Source organism: Lontra canadensis, unplaced genomic scaffold (assembly GCF_010015895.1).
Source record: "Lontra canadensis isolate GAN:19392208 unplaced genomic scaffold, GSC_riverotter_1.0 scaffold60, whole genome shotgun sequence".
NCBI lineage: Eukaryota > Metazoa > Chordata > Mammalia > Carnivora > Mustelidae > Lontra > Lontra canadensis.
Genome location: NW_022631054.1, coordinates 10193231 through 10217788, shown reverse-complemented (window position 1 = coordinate 10217788; position 24558 = coordinate 10193231). Strand labels below are relative to the sequence as shown.

The following is a 24558-nucleotide window of genomic DNA, read 5'->3' as shown; positions in this document are numbered from 1 at the left end:
TGGATTTGACAGCCTTGCGCTGAGTCATGGTGACCTTTGTGGGAGTCATGGCAGGGGAAGGGGGAAGTCGGGCTGTGACGGAGTGAGGAGGGCAGAGGGGACGAGCCCACAGGAGCTGCCCGAGTCCCCGCTGTAGCCTGTGCTCCCATTGGACACAGGGATGGTGCAGGAGCCTTCAGGGAATCCAGGGCTCGGGGCTGGAGGGGGGCATGTGAAAAGGTGCTGAGCAGGAGGGAGGGCTGGCTGAGATGGGAAGCACTACATTTACAGGACTAGGAGTCTGCACAGAGGGGAGGTGTTCTCCAATACCCGCTCCACCCCAGCCCCCCTGTGGAAGCAGAGAAGCTGATCAAAGCACTGGCCCAAGATGTGCAGGTCGTGGGCTGGCATCCGTGGAAGGCCGGTGGTGGGAGTGAGGGGACTGGGAGAGGGATTCACATGGGCTCTGGATGTGAAGGCAAAGATGCTGTCAGAAGAGGCTGGCTGCCAGCCCGGACACCGGGAATGCTTCTTGAACGTGAAGGCACCTGGACATGTGGACCACCTGGGAAGCCATTCTGGGTGATCAAGAGCACCCATGCTACAGGGCGTCCCTTCCCAGGGAACGCAGAGGGGTGCAGGGACTGTCTGGCATGGAGAGGCAATGTCTCTGGGTGGTCTGAGAGGGCACGGAAGTCTTCTAGGGGAAGATGGTGCTGAGCTGGTGCCAGGATTAGCATGTGGCAGTTGGGGAGAGCAAGGATGAGGCAGGTGCAGGACCAGGGCAGGGAGCGTGCCAGGGAGGGAAAATTCGAGGAGAGAAGGGCAGGGAAGGGGGCGCTAGGTTCAGGGGCACAGAGGATGCTTGGTGACCAGAGACCCAGAGGCAGGGATGGATCGCCTGTGATCCAACTTAGCTAAAGGCAGGGCTCAGGGCAGCTGGACCAGCCACTGGTTCACCCCACTCTGTCCGTTTGTGCTGGGAGCATCCCTCCCTCGGCGCTGCCCAGGGACTGCCTCCCACCCAGCCCGGCACCTCTTTGATGGCCGCCATGCGCACGGTCTCGTAGTAGTGCAGGGGTGCGTTGGGCGTGCTCATGTCATAGCCAAAGCCTGCGACTGCCACCTCATCACAGCCGTGTAGTGCCATGGTCACCGCCACGCTGCCAAGGGTCGGGATGTTCTGGAGGGCACGGAGGAGGGCAGAATTCAGCTGGATTACTGAGCCAGGCTGAGACCCTTAACCACACTAACCAGAGCTGAGCTCCAGGCCCCAGGGCTGGGCCCCTGCCCCCCCACCCTGCCACCCTGTCCTCCCCTCCTGAGGCATCTCTGGCCCAGCTCCCCTCTGCCATCCCCCAGGGTCCTGCCATCTCACCCCACGGCCCATAAGGCCATTGTTGAAGGGCAGTCCGATGAGGGTGAAGGCAGCCTCCTGGATGAAGTACGGGTTGAGGATGCGAATCTCGGGGGGCTCCTTGGGCACTCGCGTGGCCACAGATTTCCAGAAGCCATCAGAAGCACTCTGCAGACACAGCATAAGTGGGCGTGAGCTGGGCACACAGCTCGTCATGGGACCGTGTGTGTGGGGGCAGGGCCCCAAGTGTGTACAGGCAAACGAGAAACAAGGTGCAGACATTATGTATATACTGGGGGACCGGGGGCACAAGGAACAGACAGCCTGGTAGAGGGATAAGCTGGTGTGCTACGGTCAGGGGTGGGGGGTCACGACACAGGATGTATGACAGAGACAAGAGTAGGTGGTGGGGGACATGGTGGGGCCACCATGTGTGAGGGAGGACATAGAGTGAATCGCAGGGCAGGGGCACTTCTGGGTGGGGCCCTGAGGTGTGCCGTTCTGGTTCGAGGGGATTCTTGGGTCAGCAGGAGGACCCAGCAGCCCAGCTGTCCCCTCCTCTTTGCAGCTGAGGGGCCCACGAGGAGCCTGCCCTCTCTCTCCTAGCTGCTCTGCTGGGCTCGCCTCCTTTCCCTTCTGCTGTCTCTCCTTGCTTTCAGTTAACTGTTCTAAAGTGAACCTGAAAAATAAGGACAGAACGTGAGCTAGTAAGGCACAGCAGAACACAATATGCCACTGATTAGCAGTGGGTGACTTTAGGCAAGTGACAAGCTCTCAGAGCTTTAGTGGCTCTAATTGCAAAGTGGAGATCTCGGGGAGCCCAGTCCTGTACAGGAAAGGCATCAGGTCTCAAAACTTGACATCCCAGCATCCATTCCAGGGCCACAACATCCTCTCCTGACCCTCTCCCTTCCTCCAGCCCCAAGCCCTACCTTTCTGTACAGTCCATGAGCCCTTCCTGGTCTAGTCCCTGAAGTCGGTCACCCTAGGGAGCACACAGGAGAGCTCACAGCCCCATGCCCCTTGCCCTTCTATTGCCCCAGCCTTGGGAGCCCCTCAACTTGGGCTCGACTCATTCATCCACCTTTTCCACCCACTGGGCTCCGGCTACTGCTGGAGAGAATCGCACCAACCCTGCAAACTGGAGGCATTCCCCAGCCATGGACTCCAACCTGGTATCTCAGGGTGTTTGTTATTTGCCTAGAAAACCTGAGAAAAACAACTAAACTTAGAATGGACAGAATAATTTAGTAATGGGACGTGAACTCCAACAGGAACCATCACCAGATATACTACAAAGGAGATCCCATTTGCAATCCTAACAAAAATATCAACTACTGAGCGACAGAGTTAAAGATACGTGACCTGAAATACTACTTTTAAAAAAGCGATAATCCCTTATCGAGAGACGTAAAAGAATGACTTAAAAAAAGAAACGGGAGAGACAAACTATGTTATTGGATGGGAAGGCTGAATATTAACGCAATGCCAAGTCTGCCCAGATTCATGTGGGCTTAACAGAAGTCTAAGAAAAATCCCAATAGGACTTCTGAAATTTACCAAAAATAGCCCCCAAACTTACATATTAGATATTAGAGTATATTACGAATTTGCAACTATTAAGGCATTGATAGATGTTTTAGAATCAACACAAACAGCAATGAACCAAGAGAGCCCGGAAGCAGAACCATATACAGATTTATATGCATTTAGCTAAGGTTATGGAAAAGGAAGCTTCACCACCGGTGGGCCCAAGAACATTTTCTCAGCAAGTGGTATTTGAAAATCTGCTCTTTAGAAAAAAGATCCTTTTACTTCCTCTCCTCATACCCTACACGAAATTACTAAATGCTAAAAAAGCAAAACTAAAAGAAAATTGAGGTGTATATTTTATCACTGAACTTTTGACATGTTAATGCAATGTCAGAAATACACTAAAAAAACAAAAACCCCAGATCCTGACTTTGTAAACATTTTTAAGGGTTTTGCTGTATCAAAAATAGAATAAGTGGGTTGTCTGGGTGGCTCAGTCATTAAATGTCTGTCTTCAGCTCAGGTCAGGATCCCAGGGTCCTGGGATCGAGCCCTGCATGGGGCTCCCTGCTCCGTAGGAAGCCTACTTCTCCCTCTCCTGCTCCCCCTGCTTGTGTTTCCTCTCTCACTGTGTCTCTGTCAAATAAATAAATAGAAATCTTTTTAAAAAATAGAATAAGTCAAATTATGAGGGAAACAAAAAAGTGAGAAACATTTTGCACAGATAATAAGAAATACATATTTTAAAAATTAATGAAAAAATTAACAGGACACCATAAAAGTAGGGAAAGAGCACAAGGTTAATAAGCATAAAAAAACCAATATTGACAACGAGACGCAAATTAAAATAAGATGTTCCTTGTTATCCTCTAAAATACGTGTACGTTGGGGCGCCTGGGTGGCTCAGTGGGTTAAAGCCTCTGCCTTTGGCTCGGGTCATGATCCCAGGGTCCTGGGATCAAGCCCCTCGTAGGGCTCTCTGCTCCACAGGGAGCCTGCTTCCTCCCCTCTCTCTCTCTGCCTGCCTCTCTGCCTACTTGTGATCTCTCTGTCTCTCTGTCAAATAAATAAGATCTTAAAATAAATAAATAAATAAAATATGTGTACGTGTGTGCATGTGTCTCTCTGTATGTATCTTGCTTGGCACTGTGGCGGTCGGCACACCCAGGCGGGATTCTCCTGCACTCCGCTATAGGAGTAAAACTGGTAGAGCCTTTCTAAAATGAAACTGACAATATGACCAAAAGCCTGAAGGCTGTTTCTGTATCTGATGACTGCAACCTTTCTCTTCTAACAGTAATCGGAATGGTGAAGACCTTTGTAAAAAAGGCTGCTTATTCGGTGTTATTTATAATAGCACAATTCAAACCAGAGGAAAATCCAGAAGTATACAGCAGAGGTTTGGCTAAATGATACAGCTATATAACTGATCTTTACAGACATCAAAAGTTTGTTTTCTAAGAACTGGTCTCACCAGGATGTCTCATAACTTACTGAACCAATCCGCTGTTGCTGGATGTGAACGTGGTTTCTGGTTTCTCCAGATGCGCTCTGACTCCTCTTCCACTATCTGTATGTTCTTCTATCCCTTCTACTATCAGTTCTCTCACTTCTACTATCCACCCCACCTTCCAAGCCAGAAACCCGGGAATCCGCACTGGATTCTTTGTCTCTCCAGCCCATCCTGGCTTATTGCATATCTGCTTCTTTCGATTCTATCTCGGAATCCCACAGACCCAAAGGCAGGGACCACAGGACCCCACAGGAAGGGGAAGGGTGGAGATGGCCTAGATCTTATGCAAACCTGGGGAGGAGCCCCCGCTGAGAGGGCCAGGTGTGGACTGAAAGGAATGCAGGTGCCAGCCTGTGCCAGGCCTCTGTCCCCTCTGCGGGACCTGGCAGGCCCCAACAGTTCCGCACCTGGGGTTCCCGCCCATGCCTGCCCCTCACCCCCATCTGAAGAGCAGGAGGCACTGGGTGGCTCAGGAGAACCAGGAGGGCACAGCTGGGGGCCGGGGTGGTGGGGAGCAAGTCTCCTGGCTGGTTTTCACAGACCTTACTTGTTTACATCTCCTCTGCTTTCACCACTTCACAGGTATAGTCCCCAAGATGAAGCAACATGCTCAATCAAGGTCACAGAGGTGGCTGGGCCAAGTGTGACACCCGAGTGTCATGAGGCCGAGATGGGTGTTCTGCCACCCCAATGACCGTTGTCACTACTGTTCCTGCCTCCAGAAGTCTGGGGCCTGGGGTTAAGGGTGAATGAGCCCTCCCCTCTGCCCTCCAGCTCCGAAGTGAGGAGGGGTCGCCTGGCAGGTGCCCCACATCCCATTTCACAGAGGCGACTGGGGTTCAGAAAGGCGAGGGGAGAATCTGGCTGATCCAGCTTCAGAAGCTGGTTCTCTCCATGACATGAGGTGTCCTCTCTGAAGTCCCATATGACTACTATGTAAAACCGTCAGAAATGAGCTTATCAGCTCTATCCTCTGTGAGACTCCAACAAAGCTTCGGTGGAGAGGAGAAGCAGCTGATCTGGCCACTTTGGTTTGAGGGTACTGAGTGTCACAATTACTGGGATAGCAAGAAGTCTTTCTCTCTAACAAACACACACACACACACACACACACACACACACACACACACACACACCCCTCTTTAGCTCCGTGCTGTCATACAGCAGCAGGCCCAGCTCCTGATCTCGGCCTCTGCTCCCTGCCTCTGGGGAAAGGAGGCCTGGGCGTGGGTCTCGAGTCCCAGAGAGCCCGGCCGGAGAGCCCCAGAACTGGTGCACCGAATAGTTCAGCGGCTCTGGTTTCTTTTCTCCCATTGTCACTGTCCTGAGGCAGAGACTCCTCAAGAATTTCAGGGAAAGGAGAAATAAGACCAAGACATGATTTGGGCATGTCGGGGTTTTCCCAGCCATAAAAATACCAAGTACCAACAAACCCCCAGCCTGTCTCCTAAAATAAAAGCTATGGCTTCTCTTCTCAGAAAAAAACCACACACACATGAGCACATACACATTTTACATTCTGCACAACGATGCGAGGGTCACGGGATCCCCGAAGCCAAGGGACCTGCGGACCCCGCTGAAGAACCCCTGTGCTGGGAGGGGGGAAACTGGGGACGGGCACGGAGGAGGGCGCCTGACAGGCTACTGTACGGAAGTACCGGATCCCTCATTTCTACACCAGAAACTGAATAAACTGTTATGTATGTGAACTGACATTGAAATAAAAACTTGGACAGGAAAAAAAAAAAAGAGAGAGAGAATCTCTGGTAATGGGGTGAGAGGGGATGAGAAGCCTGCAGCCAACCCTGAAGGGGCAGGTGGAAGCCGAGGCCCCAGAGACTGACGGGAGCCATGAGACAGGCGGGGTGCCGGGCGGGAGCAGGGGGGCTGGAGCCCATGAAACTTGAGCTTCACGTCCCGACTGCACACGTGTGACCTGGGGCGTCATCTCCTCCAGCCTCAATGTCCTCATGCATAACGGAGGTGATGGGACCCACTTCCCAGAGTTGGGAGGACTGTATGGATTGTAGAGCCAGACGCCCCACACACCAGGACACAGACGTCCAGACATCCAAAATCAGGGCGGGGGTGTGTTCCCTCTGGCCCCTTGCAGGAGGGCAGTGGGCGCTGGAGCCTTCCCCCACTGGCTGACACTGCCAAGCCCACCACCAGAACACAGCCCTGTCCCAGAAGGCCTACCCAAATGTAGCCCCAGGCCTCTCACGGCTCCTTTCCCTGCCCCATAGGACATAACGCAGAGGCCTACAGAACGGTCCAACCTCTCCTCGAGGCCAGCTGGACACTGCCTTCCTTCCTTCTTGAGTCCCTCCCCTTCCAGGAAGGTCCCTGGCTCAGTCAAGTCAGGACCCAGCTCGACAGTGTGCGGTGTGTGGCCGCTGCAGTTCTCCCGCAGATATGCCTTGCTCTGGTCTTCAGCACAGCCAAGAGCAACTGGGGAAGCTTCCAGGACAAGAGCGCCTCCCCAGCCAGAGCCCGTGGCTTCCCCGTGCCCTCGTGGAATCTCCTCCTGCAGCCCCTTCCTTCATCCCCTTGTCCCTTAGGAGAGGTCTGGGAGTGGAGAGGCTCACCACGGGCTGGTTCACTGTGGCCCAGAGCAGGGCAGGTGTGCTCCCTCCTGCTCCCCACTGCTCCCACCTTGGGACAGGCCAGCTCTTCTCCCTGGGGTCACCCCAAAGGCCACCAGGTCTCCCCACCTCCGCCTTCAATTTCTTCACTTCCCTGCACAAATCTGATCCACACGCTCTCAGGACTACCATATTCCGTGGCTTTCCGCTGCCCACTGGGACAGCTTCGCAGGATAATTAAAAGTGTAGGTCTGGCTTTTGGTTTTGTTTTCCTAACCCAGCAGAAATCTGTAACGCAGTGGGAAAGACAGGGCGGTATACAAACACCTTCGTACGTGGTAGGGTGGTTATAATGTGAGAAAGAGCCGAAGAGAGGTTTAAAATACCTGCTGCACTTACTTAAAATATATACAGAGAAGACTCATCCAAAAAACCTTCAAGTGCATGGCACATAAAATGGGAGGGACAGCAAAGTGACACGAACAAAACCACAGGTGAAATGAGCTCGAGGGGCGCCTGGGAGGCTCGGTCAGCTAAGTGACCAACTCTTGATTCTGGATCAAGTCATGATCTCAGGGTCGTGGGATCGAGCCCTGCATCGGGCTCCATAGATTCTCTTTCTCCCTCTGTCCCTTCCCCCTTAAAAAAAATGAAGAGCTCAAAAAGTAGGCTATGTACAGATGCAAACAGCTCAGAGTTCATGCTTAACCCAGATCAACCAATCAATGAATACTTGAGGGCCTGTGACATAGAAATCATGTACGTTTTGTACAAAGAGATTGTCTAACATTTTGGACAACCAATGACCCCCCAAAACACAGATTATAATAATACAAAAAGAGACCTTTACCAGCATCTGGTCGAGTCCCCAGATGAAGAAACCAAGGCCCAAGAGGCTTGTTTTCTTCTCTGATCTATGTTCCCTGAGGATCCACCACCATCCTTCTTTCCCAACAACACAGACATGAGTCCTCCGCCTCCCCTGACCTCTCCCTCTCCCTCACCCCCAGGAACCAAACAACTACCAAATCTGTGGCTTCTGGGCAGACCCATCACACAGCCTTATGCTTCCCACCTTCACACTGTCCGTCAGCCCAGCCCGGCTGGTGGCCGGGGTTGCTCCCATGATTCCGTAGGTCTTTGAACCCTGACACCCTAACTACCAACCCTGTGTCCCAGCCACATTATTTGCCCTAAATCGTCTCATCCTCATCTACAAAATAAGGGAAAGAACAGTTCCTCCTTCATCGTGGTTTGTGCTACGACAAATCAGTCCTGCATGTAATACGTTTGGCAACAAGTCAGCTCGCTGGCTTCTGCTACTGTTTATACCACAAGATGAAGTCCAAACTCCTCGATGTGACCCTTCACCTTCTACCCCCTGCCTACCCAGCCTCATCGGTGTCCTTGCCCCCACATCCATGCAGGCCGCTCCCCAGTGCGTGTGGGGCAAGGCACAAAATTACAAATGGATTCCACGTGCCACAGGTCTAAATTTTAGATTCTAAATGGTTGAAAGTTACAGATTAAGCTATCAAGCTGTTAAATAAAATATATTCTATTCTCCCTTGAAAACCCATCTGGATATCCGGATTTGCATTTAGAATCCTGACTCCTGCAGATCTGGGCTGGGCCACGGTGGTGCCAGGAGAGCCCACCTTGCCCTGCCTCCCTCCTCTCCCCACGCCAGCTCTCCCCCTACCCCACACCATGAGAAGTGCTGTGCACATGTGCACCTACTCCCCAGCCCGCATATCCACCTTCTGCTCCCAGCCTCTGTACACAGCCCCTGCTGGGCTTCTAGGTCTGTACACATGAAGGCATATCCTGTCTTTGGGAGGACAGAAGTGGACTTGGCCCTGTTAGCCCAAGAAACTCTGAGTCTCTAGCTGTGGGTAATGGTCTACCGAGTGAGGACGGGCCTGTGGGAGGCAACTCCTTCTTCAGTCCACAGCAAACGGTGTGGCCAGAGGAGAGCCATGCGCCCCCCCGGGCCAGGTCTTGGGGCACAACCGCACTCATGCCACATGCCAGTCACACCGAGTCACTGAATATACATTTGTCACCCATGCTCTTCTGTGTGCCCTGAACTTCAGCCAGCATCTACAGAGGCTGGGCCAGGAAACTAGCTGGTTAGGGTCCTGGGCTTCAAGTGTCCCAGAGGCCAAGACATGAGGTGGCGGGACCTTCCTGACCAGGTGGCCCTTGCCCTGTGCCCAGGGCCCGCTGCCCTCCCTGACGCACTCATTCCTGGGCCCCTGCTGGCCGAGTCTCAATTCTCAGAAGGTGGTGGTCACCCGCTGGCCGAGGCAGAGGAATCATTCGTTCCCAACATGGAATCCAGTGCCGCTTCGCTGACCTTGCCCACACAGAAGCAGCAGGGGCAGGGGTGGCCGAGACAACATGGCAACACTGGCCCGAGTGCCCATGCCCATCCCAGCTGCAGGGTCAGCCCCCTCCCCTCCTCCGCAGGGTCGCTGACACTCCTCCCTGTCGTTGAACTACAATTTATGTAATGAACCCCTCAGGTTACACTTGGGTTTGTCCATTATAAATAACACTGTAATAGAAATCATTGTGTGCACATTTGTCCTTCCTTTGGATAATGGCTGTTGGTGCCGAATGTCATTTCCTTTCCAAAAACCTTGTCCCCGTTTACACTCTGACTAGTAGCCTCCGAGAGCACCTGTCACCACACTCTTGCCAGCATCATGTATCAGAATTTGAACACGTTCTTTAAAGATGTGGTAGGTGATAAAGGCATCCTATTGCCTTTGCATGGATTTCTCTGACTGCTAGAAGGTTCAGCATATTTTTATTGTTCCTAGTTATATTTCCTTCTGTGTGATTTGTTCAGTCTCCTGCCCTTTTATTCCGCCGGGGTCCTGAAGCTTTTCTTGTCAGCTTTTGTAACAATAACCATTGGTCCGTCACACCTCCAAAATAAACTTTTTCTAAGTTTTATGGTATCTCTAGTCTTTTCATTGTTAATTCGGCATAAATTTTCATATATTATTAAATCTGATTTCTCCTAGCACGTCTATCCCTTGAAAGTTCTTTCCCCTCCAGGGATCTGATTTCTATTCTACTTACTTCAAAGTTCCCTTTGGTCATGTTTTTATATTTTTACTTTTTAGTCCATTTGGAATTTACCTTGATGTGCGCTATGAGCAGAAGGTCAGAAAACCTTTTTGAAAGCTATATTTGGAAAAAGTGATGAACAGGAATAGGAGTCGGCGTGGGGCCAGCTCCGTGTGGCTGACAGACAAGGGAAAGACGCAGAGCATCAAGGATGGGGAAGCTCTCATTTCTTCATGCAGCAGAGTGAACTTGACCCGCGAAAGGAAGATCAAACATACTTAAGGGAAAGGCATGCTTAGGAGAGGCACGAGGAGAGCAAGGGTTTGGATCTAAAAGAACGACCTCCCAGGGCCATGAAAGAAGGAGACGGCCCGAAGGAGAGGAAGGAGCCCTGACTGAGGGTTGGAAGACTTGGGTTGGAATCCTGACTCTGCCAGAAGTTCCTGCCTTACTCTGAGCCTCAGTTTCCACACATACCGATTCACTTATGTGTGGCCAAATATGTTTAAGACACGGCTGGAGGTGATGGACTTGGAGAGACAAACACGACCGTTCCCATCCTCTGGGGGCTTATAAGAGCTGACAGAAATGCAAAACCTTAAGGGGAACAGAGCAAGGAGCGTTTCGCTGTGGGCTCTGACGACGGCCTCTCGAAGGGGAGCAGCTGAGGCACGGAGGCGGGAAACAGGATATGGGTGCCGGCACAGCCAGAGTGCAGGGGGTGTGTTGGATGCAAGAAAGAGGCGCAAGGACAAGGAAGGGCATGGCAGGGGCCAGGTCAAGGGCATTGGGCCATGGAATCTGGCTGTATCACAGCTGAGTCCGTACCCAAACCTCCTGGATGGCTCATGACAACAGACTGCTGGGCCCGCACCCAGAGCTTCTCATTCACAAGGCTGAAGCGGGGTGAGGGGGCCCAAATGCATTTCTGACACATTTCCAGGTGATACCGGTGCTGAGGGCATGGGATGGCCCTTTGAGAGCCACAACATGTAGGCAATGGGAACAGTTAAGCAGAAGGAACCACCCAGATGGACACCTGAGGAGGACTCTTTTGGATACAGATGTGGACAGTGGACCGGAGGGGGACCCGACAGGACTCAGGGAAAGGGGAAGCTGCTGAGATGGTGTAATCGAGGCATTCTTAAAGGCAGGAGTCCCAGATTTGGAGACTGGATGAGTCCAGAGGGCGAAAGAGGTGGGGAATGAAGCATGCCAAACCACCTCTCCCCCCACCCCACCCTGGCATCTGGCCAGGAGCTAGTAAGGCCAAGGATCATTCCCACAACTCAGCACAGAGCCCTGTTCACAGTAAGTGCTCGCTGGGGGTCTGCCAACAAGCTGTTCCTCTTAAGGGAGGAAGAAGTTGAGCCCACTGGATTTGGAATCAGGCTACCGCCAGCAGAGAGAGAGATCTGGAAGCTGGCCTGGAGAGGATTGAGAAAGAGAAGGGGAAGGCAGAGAGATGTGTCACAGACAAGTGAGGACTCTTTCCAGAAACCTGAAAAGGAGGGACGCAGGGAGGAGGAACACACAGGAAAGAGGGCCTTCATTTGTAAGGTGAGAGAGACCCGAATGAAATCACGTATGTGAGAGGAGGATCCAGGAAGAAGTGAGAAAAGAAGAAAGTCCCTGAGAAGGTGGGAAAAGATGGCGTCCAGAGCCTGGGAGAAAAGCGACCTTGAATGGGAGAGGCACAAAGAGGACAGTGAGGAGGGAAGCCGGGGTGGATGGGGATCCCACCAAGCTGGAAGACCGGAGGCTCAGAAGTCCAGAGTTCCTGACTGCTGACGACCTTTGTTTTCGCGCGGGATGGGAAGACTTCTGCTTAGAACAGGGGCGGGGATGTCGTGCAGAACTGCAGACCAGGTTGTGAGAAGAACAATGGCCAGGGACAGGACACAGGGGTGGCAAGCGGCATCACCACCGTCTCAGCTAGAGCGTCCCTCTTCATGGGGGGGCTCCCTGGCACTGCACTGGCTGGAGGCAGAGATAGTGGGGGAGGGCACGAGGGAGCTGTCGGGGGAGGAAGACAGCGTCTGAAACCTGGGCTCTGTGTGACTTTGCTGACTGATTTGGACTGGCTGAATGAATGAATCAATAAATCAGTGAGAGGTAACTAAGTACGACGGTGATGCAAGACCCGTCTGGTTCAAAGCACTACCCTGCCACTTAACTACTACTCGTCATCTGGCTGTGCAGGGCTGTTGACATGGCCGGCTGAGGCACTTCATGGAAACCGCGCAGCCCAGGGCCTGGCACGTGGAGGGGCTCAGTAAACCGCAGCTCTTACCATTCTCATGGGCCATGCCAGGAGGGGAGCGGACAGGTGAAGGATTCTAAGCGGGAGGGTGATGCAATCAGGCTTCTTTCCTAGGAAGACCCCAGAAGCAGCCAGAGCTGGGTGTGAGTTCAGCTCTGCCACTTAGCCAGTTGTGTGAGCTTGAGCAAGCAACTCATTCTCCCTGTGCCTCAGTTTGCCAATCCCCCAAATGGGGATTGTGACAGAACTGATCTAAGAGGGTCATTGTGAGAATTCCAAGAACGAAGGAATTCCAAGAAGGCTGGCAAAATGAAGAGGTTCGTACATGCCAGCTGCGATGAGGATGCTGGAAGGAGGAGGAAGAAACAGAGGAAGAGGAGGAGGGGGACGAGGAGGAGGGAGATAGGCAGGAAGAGGGGGAAGAGGAGACAGCAGAGAGAATACTGATTATGAGGCACAGTAACCACGAGGTCGTAGATGACAGCGGCGAAAGGAGCAGGGGGCAGGGGTGGCATGAACCCCAATCCCTGAGCACTTTTTATCTGAGGAGGAGCAACGGTTAGGATGCGGCCGTGGGGGTGAGCATAGAGGCCTCCTGGCCCTCCCAGGGGAGAAGAGGAATGAGCCGTGTCCACTAGAAGTGCTGCAAAGGAAACGGTGTCCCAGGAGAGCTTGTCTCCGAGGCCTGGGGAGCAGTTGGTGGGGGTGGGGTGAGACACCCAGATGCTGACTCAGAAGAAGCCTCATCACACAGGAAGAGGGCACAGTGTGTGCCGGCCTCAGCGCCCTTGCCAGGTACCCTGCACCGAATCTCCCCTGTGGTGAGGTGATATGCATCCTGAGCTGCTAAGGCTCTGCGTCCCTCCCTGGCCTGGAACAGAGCAAGAGGTTTAGGTACAGATGGACACTCAGGCCCCACCTTGGGCCTGGTCCAATAAGGCCTCATATACAGGAGCTTGGTGTTCCTGTTCGCCCTGGTGACTTCCTGGACTATTAGCCCAGCCTGCTGTCTCTCCCAGAAGAGCCCACTCCTCTAGGCCTGGCCTCTGACCCCTGCTTGAGGTCACCTCCTAGGTCAGACCCTACAGACAATCCTTCATTCCCTAGTGCCACCGGACTGTTCTAACAGCACTAATACTAATACTAATACTAATAAATAGCATTAATCATTGTCACAGACAGCACGTACTAAGTGTCAAGCACCATGCCAGGTGCTTCTGTATTTCTCCTGGTTTATCTTCTGAAACAATCCTGAACAACGGGTAGTATTACTTCTGTTTAGGGGACGAGACTAAATCTAAGGGGCTGGGTAATTTGCCTAAGCTAACCCAGCCAACAAGTGACAGAGTCTAAATTTAAACCAACTCTGTATGACTCCAAGGCCTGATCTGTGGTCCCTTCTTAAACTATGTTGTCTTCCTAAATTCTGGGGCCCGGTTGGCTCGTGCCATGAATGCAGGGGCTCCGGCTGGCCTCAGGCCGCTCCCTCCTTCCCCAAGGCCTGAGCTACCACTGGGAGGTCAGGCCTGTGTGAGGCTGTCCAGGGGCCAACCCCAGCCCGTCGTCTCCTGTCCCCCTGCTGGGCTGGAACCACACCCACCCCAGCTCAGGCCAGGTCTCAGGGCCTGGAGGAACTAATAACCAGTCAGAGAACCAGCAGCAATGAGGCCAGCCTCCCAGTTGAGGGCGAGGTGGGAGGAGGAGGAGGAGGCAGCCAAGGGGACTAAGAGGGCAGCTTCCTTCTGGGTTACCAGGCATCCTGGGGTATGGGGAGGGGAGGCTGGTGGAGGCAGGCGGAATGGGGCCTGAGTGGCTGTGTGGGAAGCTCTGCCTCTCATGTGTCCTGTCTCTCCAGGCCCCAGGGACAATGGAGGGAGCGTCTCCAGCCTTCAGCAAACATCAGGAAGAGAACGCTCAGCTATAGGACCTACCATTAGAGGTGGCTGCGTCATAACTCTGGTTTCAGGACTGTCACCCCCACTAGACTGTCAGAGACTTTGGGTCAGGAATGCGCAATACCTTAGTGACAACCGGCAAGCTGAGTGAGCGCATGGAGAGATGGAGTGAGATGTGTCTCCGAGGATTTCATGAGAGCAGGGGGCTGCCCTGTCCCACCACAGACTTCTACACACCTCTACCTCCATACCCCAGTTCCTCCTCCCTCCCTTTGACCTCAGTCCCTACTCAACAGTCCCCTGGTGCTCACACATGGCCGGCTGAGAACTCCTCCAAGCTTGCCACCTAGCTCAGGACTCCAGGGGCCCGGGAGACAAAGAGCGTCTGGGTAACTTTGGAGTCATCTGTGCAGCTGTCCAGTGAGGCAGGGAACCAAATGGCCGCAAATGGTGACAAGAAGAGCCCCCATAAGGATGAAGAAAGTATGGCTTGCTGGCCTTAGCACAGGCTGTCTTTTGGGTTGCCCCATCTTCCTTTCCCATCTTTCCTCTTTCCAGATCCCATTAGGGCTCCTGGGTACCAGAAAGTGATACCCAGTGAGTAGCTGTTCACGTACAAGTGGAAGGCAGCAGCCAAGAACCAGGCCTAATACCTGCTCCAGCCCCGTCCAGCCAGGCCTCGGCTCCCAAACACAGAACTGCCTCCTTCCTGCCAGAATTCTACAGGTGAGGCTCCAGGCAGGTGTAGAGAGCTCCCCAGCAGCCCAACGCTGCAAGGTTGGAAACCTCGCTGTAGCCGGACAAGCCTATGATTGGCACCAGAGAGGAAGGGCCTGAAGAAGCAGCCTCCCCCACATCTGCCTGGGTCTCAGATGCCGGAGAAGTGAAGGAGATCAGGGGATGTGAAGGCATCAGCCCTGGGCTTGGGGTAGGGAAGGGTTCTACAGGAGGGGATTCCCGTGTCGCCAAGAAGGGCTAGGGTTGGGGAGGCCATGGGCACCGCTGGCTCTCCTCTGGCAGCTCACTCTGAAGGCCCAAGTTATCCTTGACTTGGGAGCCTGGGAAGGCTTGTGGAATTGCAAAGGACTCCTCCCGGTCCCCTCTCTCACCCCTATCAACCCTGGGAATGAGTTCTCACTAACACAAGGCTGGTCCTACATCCGCGGGCATGGGTAGGCCAGGAGACGGACATCCACATGGGTGAGCGTGTGCCTGAGCACAGCTCCTAATTCCTTATCCCAACTGTTCCAGTGCCTTTGGTCAGCCTGCAGCCAGCGGGGAGTGCCTCAGGGTCTTCCTGGGAATAGTGAGGCCCTCCTGTCTACTCCCTGAGCCGCCGGAGCACAGCGAGTCTCCCGACATTAGCTGACTTTCCTTTTCTGCCTTCTTTCCTTACTTCCTAGGATGAGGTATAAGGGCTTTGAACGAACTGACCTTGGTGTTCTCGGGGAACATGTGAGAACATCCACCCCACCGGCCTGCCTGTTCGGTCCCGGTCTGCTCGACAGGAAGCACGGTCTAGTGTTTGAGCCAACTCCACTCATTTATGACGACTTGGCATTGAGGGGTTTTAGAAAAGCCAATGGGACGAGGGCCCTGCCCTTTAGGAGCGCCTCTGACAGGTGTCTATGCGCAGGGGAGAGGGTGTGCCAGGAGGGGGTGGGCAGGTGGGCAAGAGGCCAGGGTGAGAAAGCAGCCCTCAGGTTCTCTGGACTTCACCAAGGCAAACGCGATTCCTTCCCATTTCCCCGGAGAAGCACCTACCTGCGATTCCCCTTCTGTTGCCTTCAAGGCAGAGAGAAGAACAGGCCCTGAGGACACTAGTTTTCAGGCCACGGTTCTAAAAACAGAGGGGCGCTCCCTCAGCCCCCATTCTCTCCCTGGTTTGCATGGGCAGTGGGCCTTCCAGCAGTTGGAGCGGGCTGAAGCCAACTCCCTTCCTCCCCTTTGGGAAGCCAAGTTGGACTCAGTGGAGCCTGGCTGCCTCGTTCGGCTTGGCTCTGGTGGGGGGGGGGCGGTTCCCCTTCCCCACTGTCCCACCTACCTGAATTTCTGGACCTGACTTCTGTCTTCTCTCTCGCTTGCTACCTACTTGACACTGCCTGCACTTGGCATTGCTTGGGAAAGGGCTGTGGAGTTAAACCAAATTGCATTGAGACCTCCATAGGCAGGTTACGTTGTTCCCATCCCCAAACTTGCCTCTAAACCTCCAGAAAGAACAACGAGCTTCTTACTGTAGGCGGAGGCCATCTGTCATCACTCTCCTCTGGTAAGAGTCTCGGGTATTGGAAGACAAATGGCCTGAACTCTGCAATACCCATCCCCTGGGGTGGCTGGTGACAGCTGGTTGAGGGGAGAGGGGGAATGGGCTCAGACACGTTGGCAGGTATCCCCGTGAGCCCAGAGCTGAGAAAAAGAGAACTCCGGAGGGGGACTTGGTGGGTGGTCCACCAAGGAGCAGTCAACCTACTTGGCCACACAATCTCCCTAGAGCAATGGATGGGCCCAGGCCCTTGCTCGCCTAGAACAACGAGGACAGAAGCTGATCATTGCCGGACTGCAACCAGACTCAGTGGCAGTTGGGGAGCCAGCTGTAGGTCAGGAGTAAAAGTACAAAGTGGGAGGAGGCCAGGACTTATGGGCTTGGAAACTGGCCTCCGCAGGCGCACTGAGGGGTCTACGATCCCTGCAGAATGGCCCCAGGGTCTAGATTTTCCTCCCCTGGCTGGGAAGGAGGGTGGATCCACATGGGAGTCAGAGAGGGCTTGCAGAGGGTAAGGGGCTTGGAGAGGCCACTACAGGGTCAGGGCAGGGGAGTGTGAAGGTTAGGAGTGATGCTGTGGCTAGCCAAAGAAAAGCTTTCCTTCCAGGGGGCCCTAAGGCCAGGGAAAGGCCTGCAGGGGCTACTAGGGAGGGGCTCAGGGTCTGGCTTGAGAAGGCTGAAAAAGAACACGCAGTCTGGGCATCTGGGTGGGTGGCAGGTATCAGGCAGAGCAGCTCCAGGAGCCCAGACCAGTGCCCCTCGGCATCCCCTGGCCTCTCTGTCCCTTGGTTGAGTTTGGGTGTCTTTCACCTTTGGGTCATTAATGCTTCTTTTGAAAGGTTCCTACTTGTTTTTTGCTGGGTTTGGCAGGGGAGAGGGGGAAGGGGCTGACCTGGAAGCCAGGAAAGGCCAGGGCGAGAGGGGAAGGAGCTGGTGCACGGGGAGCTCACCACTCTCTCCTTGTAGACGATGTACTTCAACCACTTGAAGTCCTGCCACTTGAAGCCAGCGAGGACAAATAGAGAGTCCCGTTCGTACTGCTCGGGCCGCTGCATGGCGCCCTCGGGGTAGGTGATGCGCAGAGTGGTTTTGCTGCCCACGTCCTTCTCAAAGCCTTTCACTGGTGCGGAGTTCAGTCTACAGAGAGCAGGCCCAGTCAGAGCCTGCCTTGGGCTCACTGCGTGTAGCCTGCGGGCTTGTGTTCGGGGAGGCACTAGGACCCCAGAGTTCCCCAGGTCATCTGCAGCCACCTAGCTTTCCAGAGCCCTCCACACCAGGGTTCTTCTCTAGGCTTCTGCTGACCTCCAGCCCAACTGGCCAGACGGACGGACGGTTCTCAGTGGACTTGGGGATGAGGGTTGGGGCCAGGACACGCAGGTGCCTGAGGCACTGCTTTGGGAAGCTCACCTGACCACAATGTCATAGTCATCGATTCGGGAGCCCAGAGACTTGTTGGCAAGGACACCGCCGTTGCCCACGATGATGCAGCGGCGGCAGCTGAGGCTGAGGGGACAGAGGCAGAGACCTCTGGAGAGCTGTCCTCCAGGGCTCCTTCTTCCCACCCCTCTGGCCCCTGACCTCACACCTTTGGCCAGGTGGGCGATGGGCTTCCGGCAGCATTCTGAGGCCAAAGCCATACTGTGAGCAGCTGGGCCACTTGGGACTCGAACATCCCTAGTCCCAGATACTCTCTAGGAGAGCATGGCTATGCGAGGGGCAAGGGCACTAGCTCAGTGTGGTGAGGAAGGAGCCTCTGGTAGGAGGGCGTTCTGGGCTAAAGGTTCCCCGAGGGTTAGTGGAGTTCGAGAGAATGGCAAAGTGGGCTGAGTTTGAAGGCTGTGCCAGAGAAGCAAGCAGAGAGGACAGGCCTGGAGGCTCCAGGACCCAAGGCTGGGCTTATATTCAGCTCAGAAGCCCCCATGCTCCATTGGTCACCAGAAAGCCCTAAGCATCTTGCTCCTCCTGCCTGGGGCCTCCCTGCTCCAGGCTCCATTGGCTTCAGAGCAGTCACTGCCTCCTGCATTTAAGCCCTGGGCCCCTCACCTGCCTCGACCACCCCGTTCCTCAGTCCCAGTGCTCGGCTGATCTCAGCCCGGTGTCTTCCATCCTTACCCTCAGATCTCTGCCAGCTGAGGACTGAAACAGATCGCCAAGCGCTCACAGCCCAGGGGGTGCAGGCCAGCTGGATGGCCCCCCTTATCTTATGTGCTCACCACCCCCGCGTGTGCGCTCTATGTGCGTCTGTGGACATGCTGGAGCATCTGCTCACGTCCAGCCAGGGCTAGAGGGGCCTCGATGTCTCTGCGCATGCCAGGCAGCCAAGGGGCAGGGGGCTGGATAGCAAGTGGCTCACCTGTCCAAGGCAGGGGTCAGGCGGTACTCTTTGGTGACGGACAAGATGGCTTTGATCAGATTGTCTGTGGACAGAGGAGGGGGTTACCATCAGAGGGTCCCTGGCATACCCGTGCAGCATCAGCGGACGATGCTCCTGTGGGAGGCGCACGCTCCTGCACCGGGTGGAGGCGGATGTGAGGGTGGGAAAGGGAGCTCTGGGCACAGGGCAGGGGCAGGCCACTGGCTTAGCTTTCTCCCCGAGGAAGGGGACAGAGGCAGGGGAACAGGCAGGCACACTCGGCTCTGCCTGGAGCCAGTCTCTCCCAGGGCACCAAAGCCCCTCCTGGGAGGTCTCCTCTGGCTTTCAGAGGCTCTGCAGTCAAGCCCCAAGATCTGGATCCCCAGGCCCAGGACCTGTCCCAAGACAGAGACCACGCTGTGCCTGGAGGCCACCAACAAAGAACTCGAGTGGGCTCTCCCAGCTCCCAACTCAGACCCCCTTGTCTCACTCTCTGATCCTGTCTTCCCCTTGCTTCCCCTGCCAACACTGCCGATCTCCAGTCTTGGTCATGCCAATCTGTGTCTGCCTCCTTCCATCTCCAACCCCTGAGGTCTGGCATCTGTCCACCGGCACTCCACTCAGGAGGCCGTCAGCAAGGGCCCAGGACCTGTGTCCTCAGATCCCGTGAGCACCCCTCAGACCTCATTCTTCCTGGCCTCTCTCTGGCTTTGGTGATGGGAACTGCTCTCCTTTCAAACTCTGCCATAATGAGAACATTATAACATAACATAACGATATTGGCTTTGGAGCCAAAGCCTGGCTGTGTGCCGATAAGTCACTTCCTTTCTTCACGCTTTAGTTCCCCATCTTTCAAATGAAGATGGCAATTCCAACGCTGCAGAGTCGTGAGGAAGATGAAAAGATAATGTACATGGAGATCTGGAGATACAGTAAGGAAATCAGTGCAGCCATAGCGGAGAGCATCTTAAGAACATGAAGCAAAGATGTAGATTTGCACAGACTAAAATCGCTCAACTCTCTTCCTAGGAAGACAGCATCTGAACCCTCACATTTGTTTCAGGCTCGTACAAGGTTCACTGCAGACCTGTTTGTAATAGCCAAATGTTGGAGGCCAACTAAATGTTCGCCAAAGGAAGACAGATTAAATGTGGTACACGGAATACTACACAGAGATAAAAACAAATAAAGAAGTGACCTTGGGCTATGTGTACTCATACAGATAAACCTGAAAAGCAGAAGCAAAAAAATTAATTTGAAACACACACACACACACACACACACACACACACACACACACACTATTATCTGTAAAATGTAAAAACATGCAAAAACAATACCATATTTTCAATGGATATATAAATATGTTGCAGAAATAGATACACAGGCATTGCAACAGTAACACCAAAACCAGACTAATGGTCTCCTGGAGAAGGAGGGGAATGGAACAGGAAGGGCTACACAGAGCTTTAATTGTATCTCATGTTTTATTCCTTAAGCTGGGTGCACAGTGCAGGGGTGCTCACTGTACTAGTCTTCATTCTTTTTTATATGCCTGAGTATTCCATGTAAAACAAGAATGTGTCCCAACTTAAAAATAACAACCCCATCATTTTCTTAAGAGACGGGGTGGACAACACTGTCAGATGCAGCCAAGAGGTCAAGTTAGGGACTGAAACGGGCCCTCTGGATTTCACAGGGGGCACTGAGCAGTGTCACTGGCAGGGAGGAGAGGAAGGGAGTGCTCAGGACTAAATGGTGAGAAAGAGGAGGCAGCAGGCACAGTGAGTCTTCCCCGGAGCTGAAGGAGAATGAGTAAGGAACAGACCTTTAAGGAGAGTTCTAGACTCAGTGCCTTCAGGTCTACCTTCTGGAGGACTTCAGGGAAGGCCAGAGAACCCTCCATTTCACCTCGAAGGAAAAGTATATTGCTACTCGTTGGCCAAAGTCAAGGCTATGGCTTGGGCTTCTGTCTCCTAGGAGGGGACTTTAGCAGAAAGGGTATAAATGAGCAGGGGCTCTCTTCTTGCTGGCCAACAGGCTGCGTACCAGCCTTTCCAGGCCTTCCTAGCTTAGCAGGATTGGAGCTTGAGCAAGAATTTAGGAGAAGAGGAGGCTGCTTAGCTACCCATACCAAGTAAAAAGGAGTTCTTCACACAGTTCAATCCTACCCATTAGATTTGTCCCTGGGGATCTGCGGCCAAAACTCCCATTCTAGAGAGTTCTTTTGCCGGTCCCTATTTTCTTTTCAGGGGGGGATGGACTGACTGAGGGGAGGATTCTGTTATTCTTTAGTCCCCTGGCCAAATGATATGACTCACGCCTTCAATCGTGATTTTATTGAATTCTGACCACAACCTAATATAAGGGTCTTATTTTCTCCATCTAACTGATGAAGAAACTAAAGCACAGACAAGTTAAGCAACCTGTCGAAGGTCATAGCTGGTAAAAAAGTAGCACTGAGATCTGATCCTTCAATGTCTGACCCTAAGCCCAAACTCTGCCATGCCACAGAACAGTGCGGCACTTGACAGGGCAACAGAACTGTTCAACTGTCAGGGGTGGGAAAGTCTTAAGTCAGGAGGGAGCTACATGGGTAAGGTCCCTCAGGCAATGGAAGGGGACAGTTCTGAGGGCAGAGGGGACAGATGAGCCTTGGACAGGGGATGAAAGGAGTGGAGGGGAGACCACGGTAATAAGGAGGGGATGATGGAGGTGGCTGGGGTCTTTGTGGGGGATGCCCTCCGTCTTCTCAGGATCTCCCCCTCGTTATCAGATCCTCTGGCATGGATGTCCCTGGCATCCCGTCCTGTGATCTCACTGTGCTTTCCTTGTCAGAGCCTTTACCATCCTAACCTCTAAGTATCTGTGTCTCTACTAGACTGGAGCTATTTTAAGAGCAGGACTAGATTGTCTACCCCACTGCTGTCTGCCTGGCCCTGGCCAAGTGGTGGGCTCTGAGTGAACTGCTGTCCATTGAAGTTGGAAGACAGAGAGGAAGGGGAAGCGGGAAGGAGAGGTGGATCCCTAGCATGGGGACTTCTGAGGGTACAGCCCTGTGTCGAGTGCGGGGAGGCAGGCTGAGGGATCGCACGTTAATATAGAGTGGGCCAGGGCTCCCAACGTACCTTGACCTTTGATCCCAAAAGGCGGCACAAATTCCCGAATCCTAGCCCACTTGCGGAAAGAGTCGTCCAGGAACATGGGTGCTGGCTTGGAGAACCTGGAATACAACAGGGCTGCTGAGGATCCCCAAAGGCCAAAAGCGGGAGTGCTGGCTGGTTCTTTGGCACGTCTGTCTGGGCAGTGGATCTGCCCGAAGCACCTTCTCGCTCCAGCACGGCCTCCCTGCCCCCAGTCAGTGGGGAGCTGCTGTGCAGCATCTGACGCAGCCTGTCCAGTGGAGTCTGAGTTTGAAGGGGCATGTCTGACCAGGCCCTACGCAGCCAGCTGCAGGGGTGGAGAGGCAGGACTACTCGGCCCGCATGGAGATGCCGCACCGCAAGCTCTCTGGCAAGCGCCCCAGGCATGCTTCCACACAGTCCCTGCAGTCTGGAAACATGGAGGTGACTCGCTGACCAGGTGAGTGGAAAGAGACCCAAAGACAGACAGTGCACGGAGCCTGAAATTTGCAGAGGATTCTGGGAGGTGGACCACCCAGGGTGAGGAGGAAGGAGAATTTGGGGTGAGGGGGAGAAAAGCCACAGGAGGCCTGACATTTGGGAGAGAAGAGAAAAACTGCAGCATCCTGTGGCTGGGAGGCAGGCTGGGGGAGGCCTCCCACAGGTGGAAGGAACCCAAAGTGCCTCAGGAGGTAGGGGAGGGGCATGGGCACAAGGGGAGGGAGTAATTTTGGCCTGAAGGAAAGATGGTAGGGGAAGGGGGAGAGAAGGAAGGGCCAGATGATGTTCAGTTGAGAAGGGAAAAGAAAGTTTTACTCGCCAGCATTCAGGCTTTGGGAGGCGAGGACAAAGTCAGTAGGGATGGAGATGGCAGTGAGGGGAGAGCAAAGGGAGAAACCAGGCTCTTGAGGGATGCAGGGAACCTAGCACCCAGTTCTGGGACCTTTCTTGGGGCACCCGGCGGCTCAGAAGACAGCCAGTTCCCAGTCATCCCCTGTGTGTGGGGACTGCTTGGGGCCTTGCTGGCCAAGAATGAGAGGGTGGAGGCCTAGGCCTTGGCTCCATCCCCGTGTTTCCAACTCAACCTGAATCAGCCCCAGAAAACCTGAAGACCAGAAGAGAGGCCCTCCAAGCCCAGGAGGGAGAACTTAGCCGCTGAACGTCCTCCAACTCAAGCAAACCTTTCTCACGATCATCCTCCCTGGCCATCATGATCACCCTACCCAGGAGGAATAATACCAGTGACCACCTGGAGGCCTAATATTACCAGAGATTTTGAAGTGAACTTGAGAGAGGCAGAAAACTCGCCATCCTGCCCACTCCACCCCCTCATTACTCCTGGCTGGGAAGAAGTCATCAACCCTTGATGGCACAGAAAGGCCATTCCCTGCAGAGCGGCTTCCCTTCTGCGCACAGGGGTCAGGCATGTTTCTCATACCTGGTAGATCGAATCGAAGTACATTAATACATCTGATGTTCTCCCAGAGGCACTGAAGGTCTTGGCCACAGCCTATGTGGAACAGCAAAGGGAACAAGATCCCCGGATAAGTCCGCACCAAGAACCTCTCCTCTTGTGTCAGGACTGAGCTTATAAAATGTCTGCAAAGTTTCTCAGTCGGGCTTTGACAGGATTTTATGTGCTTCCCGATATGTACTGGAAGTCATATGCTAATAAAATCTCTTGAGATCTTGCCAAACGTTCTCAACATCTTTTTCTCCTTTTCCCTATCTTATTCTGCTGATTAGAAAGTTCATTATGTTAATTTTTACTTTTTAAAAAACCTTAGTTTTGGTGTAGCTTGTAATGAGTGTCAGTTTTGGGGAAAAAAAATACTGATGGGTGCACAGGCAAACACGAATAAATCAAAAATACCCATAATCCTAAAATACAAAGGCAACTGACCTTTCAGTATATGTCTGTACCGAACTCTGTAGACTCCTTTTTCACTTTATAATAATGAAAACTTCGCCCTGCAAATGGACGAAACTTTCTCCCAATACACAGACTGGATCAAACCACAAAAACAATAAGCTGCTGGTAACCTGACCCAAGTCGACTCCAACAGTCAAACGTACACAGATACACAAGTGAAAATATGACCCAAGAAAGCATCGGTTCCAGTATTACTGTTACAGCCTGAAGGTCTGTGTTCCCTCAAATTCTTATGTTGAAATTTCATCCCCAGGGTGATGGTGCTCGGAGGTGGGGGGCCTTTGGGAGGTAATCGGACCTGAGGGAAGAGCCTTCATGAGTGGGATTGGTACCCTTCTAAGAAGAGGCCAGGGAACTAACTAGCTCTCTTTCCACCATCTGTGGATACAAGGAGAAGCCAGCCATCGGAACCTGAGCATGGCTCTCACCAAAACCCGAACCTGCTAGCACTGTGATCTCAGACTTCAGCCTCCGGAATGGTGAGAAACACAATTCTGTTGTCGAGAAGCCACCCGGCTTATGGTAGTCTGTTAAAGCAGCTAGCACTGACGAAGGCTATAAGTAATCAACAAAAATAATTCACGGGAGAGATCCTGGCAAAAAGCATGACATGGGTCTGATAAGCGTTTCTTAAAAATCTTTGCCGCTAGTGTAGAACCCATTTACTTCTTTTTTTTTTAA

At 53.4% G+C, this 24558-nt stretch overlaps 1 protein-coding gene across 5 annotated transcripts in view; it reads right to left on the bottom strand.

Annotated features, from left to right (window-relative positions):
• The window catches only part of ST3GAL3 (ST3 beta-galactoside alpha-2,3-sialyltransferase 3), a 188120-nt gene that overhangs the window by 4752 nt on the left and 158810 nt on the right, over window positions 1–24558 (bottom strand). For 3 of the 5 annotated variants that reach the window (XM_032877539.1, XM_032877541.1, XM_032877540.1), the window contains 6 exons: window positions 21951–22045; window positions 18823–18886; window positions 17877–17972; window positions 17420–17606; window positions 1358–1504; window positions 1016–1162 (listed from right to left, as the gene is read on the bottom strand). In XM_032877539.1, coding sequence (XP_032733430.1) covers window positions 1016–1162; window positions 1358–1504; window positions 17420–17606; window positions 17877–17972; window positions 18823–18886; window positions 21951–22045 — 736 coding nt within the window. Of the gene's footprint in view, window positions 1–1015; window positions 1163–1357; window positions 1505–16250; window positions 16336–17419; window positions 17607–17876; window positions 17973–18822; window positions 18887–21950; window positions 22046–24558 lie in introns of those variants that run through there. The other 2 variants (XM_032877544.1, XM_032877542.1) reach the window with 2 other exon arrangements.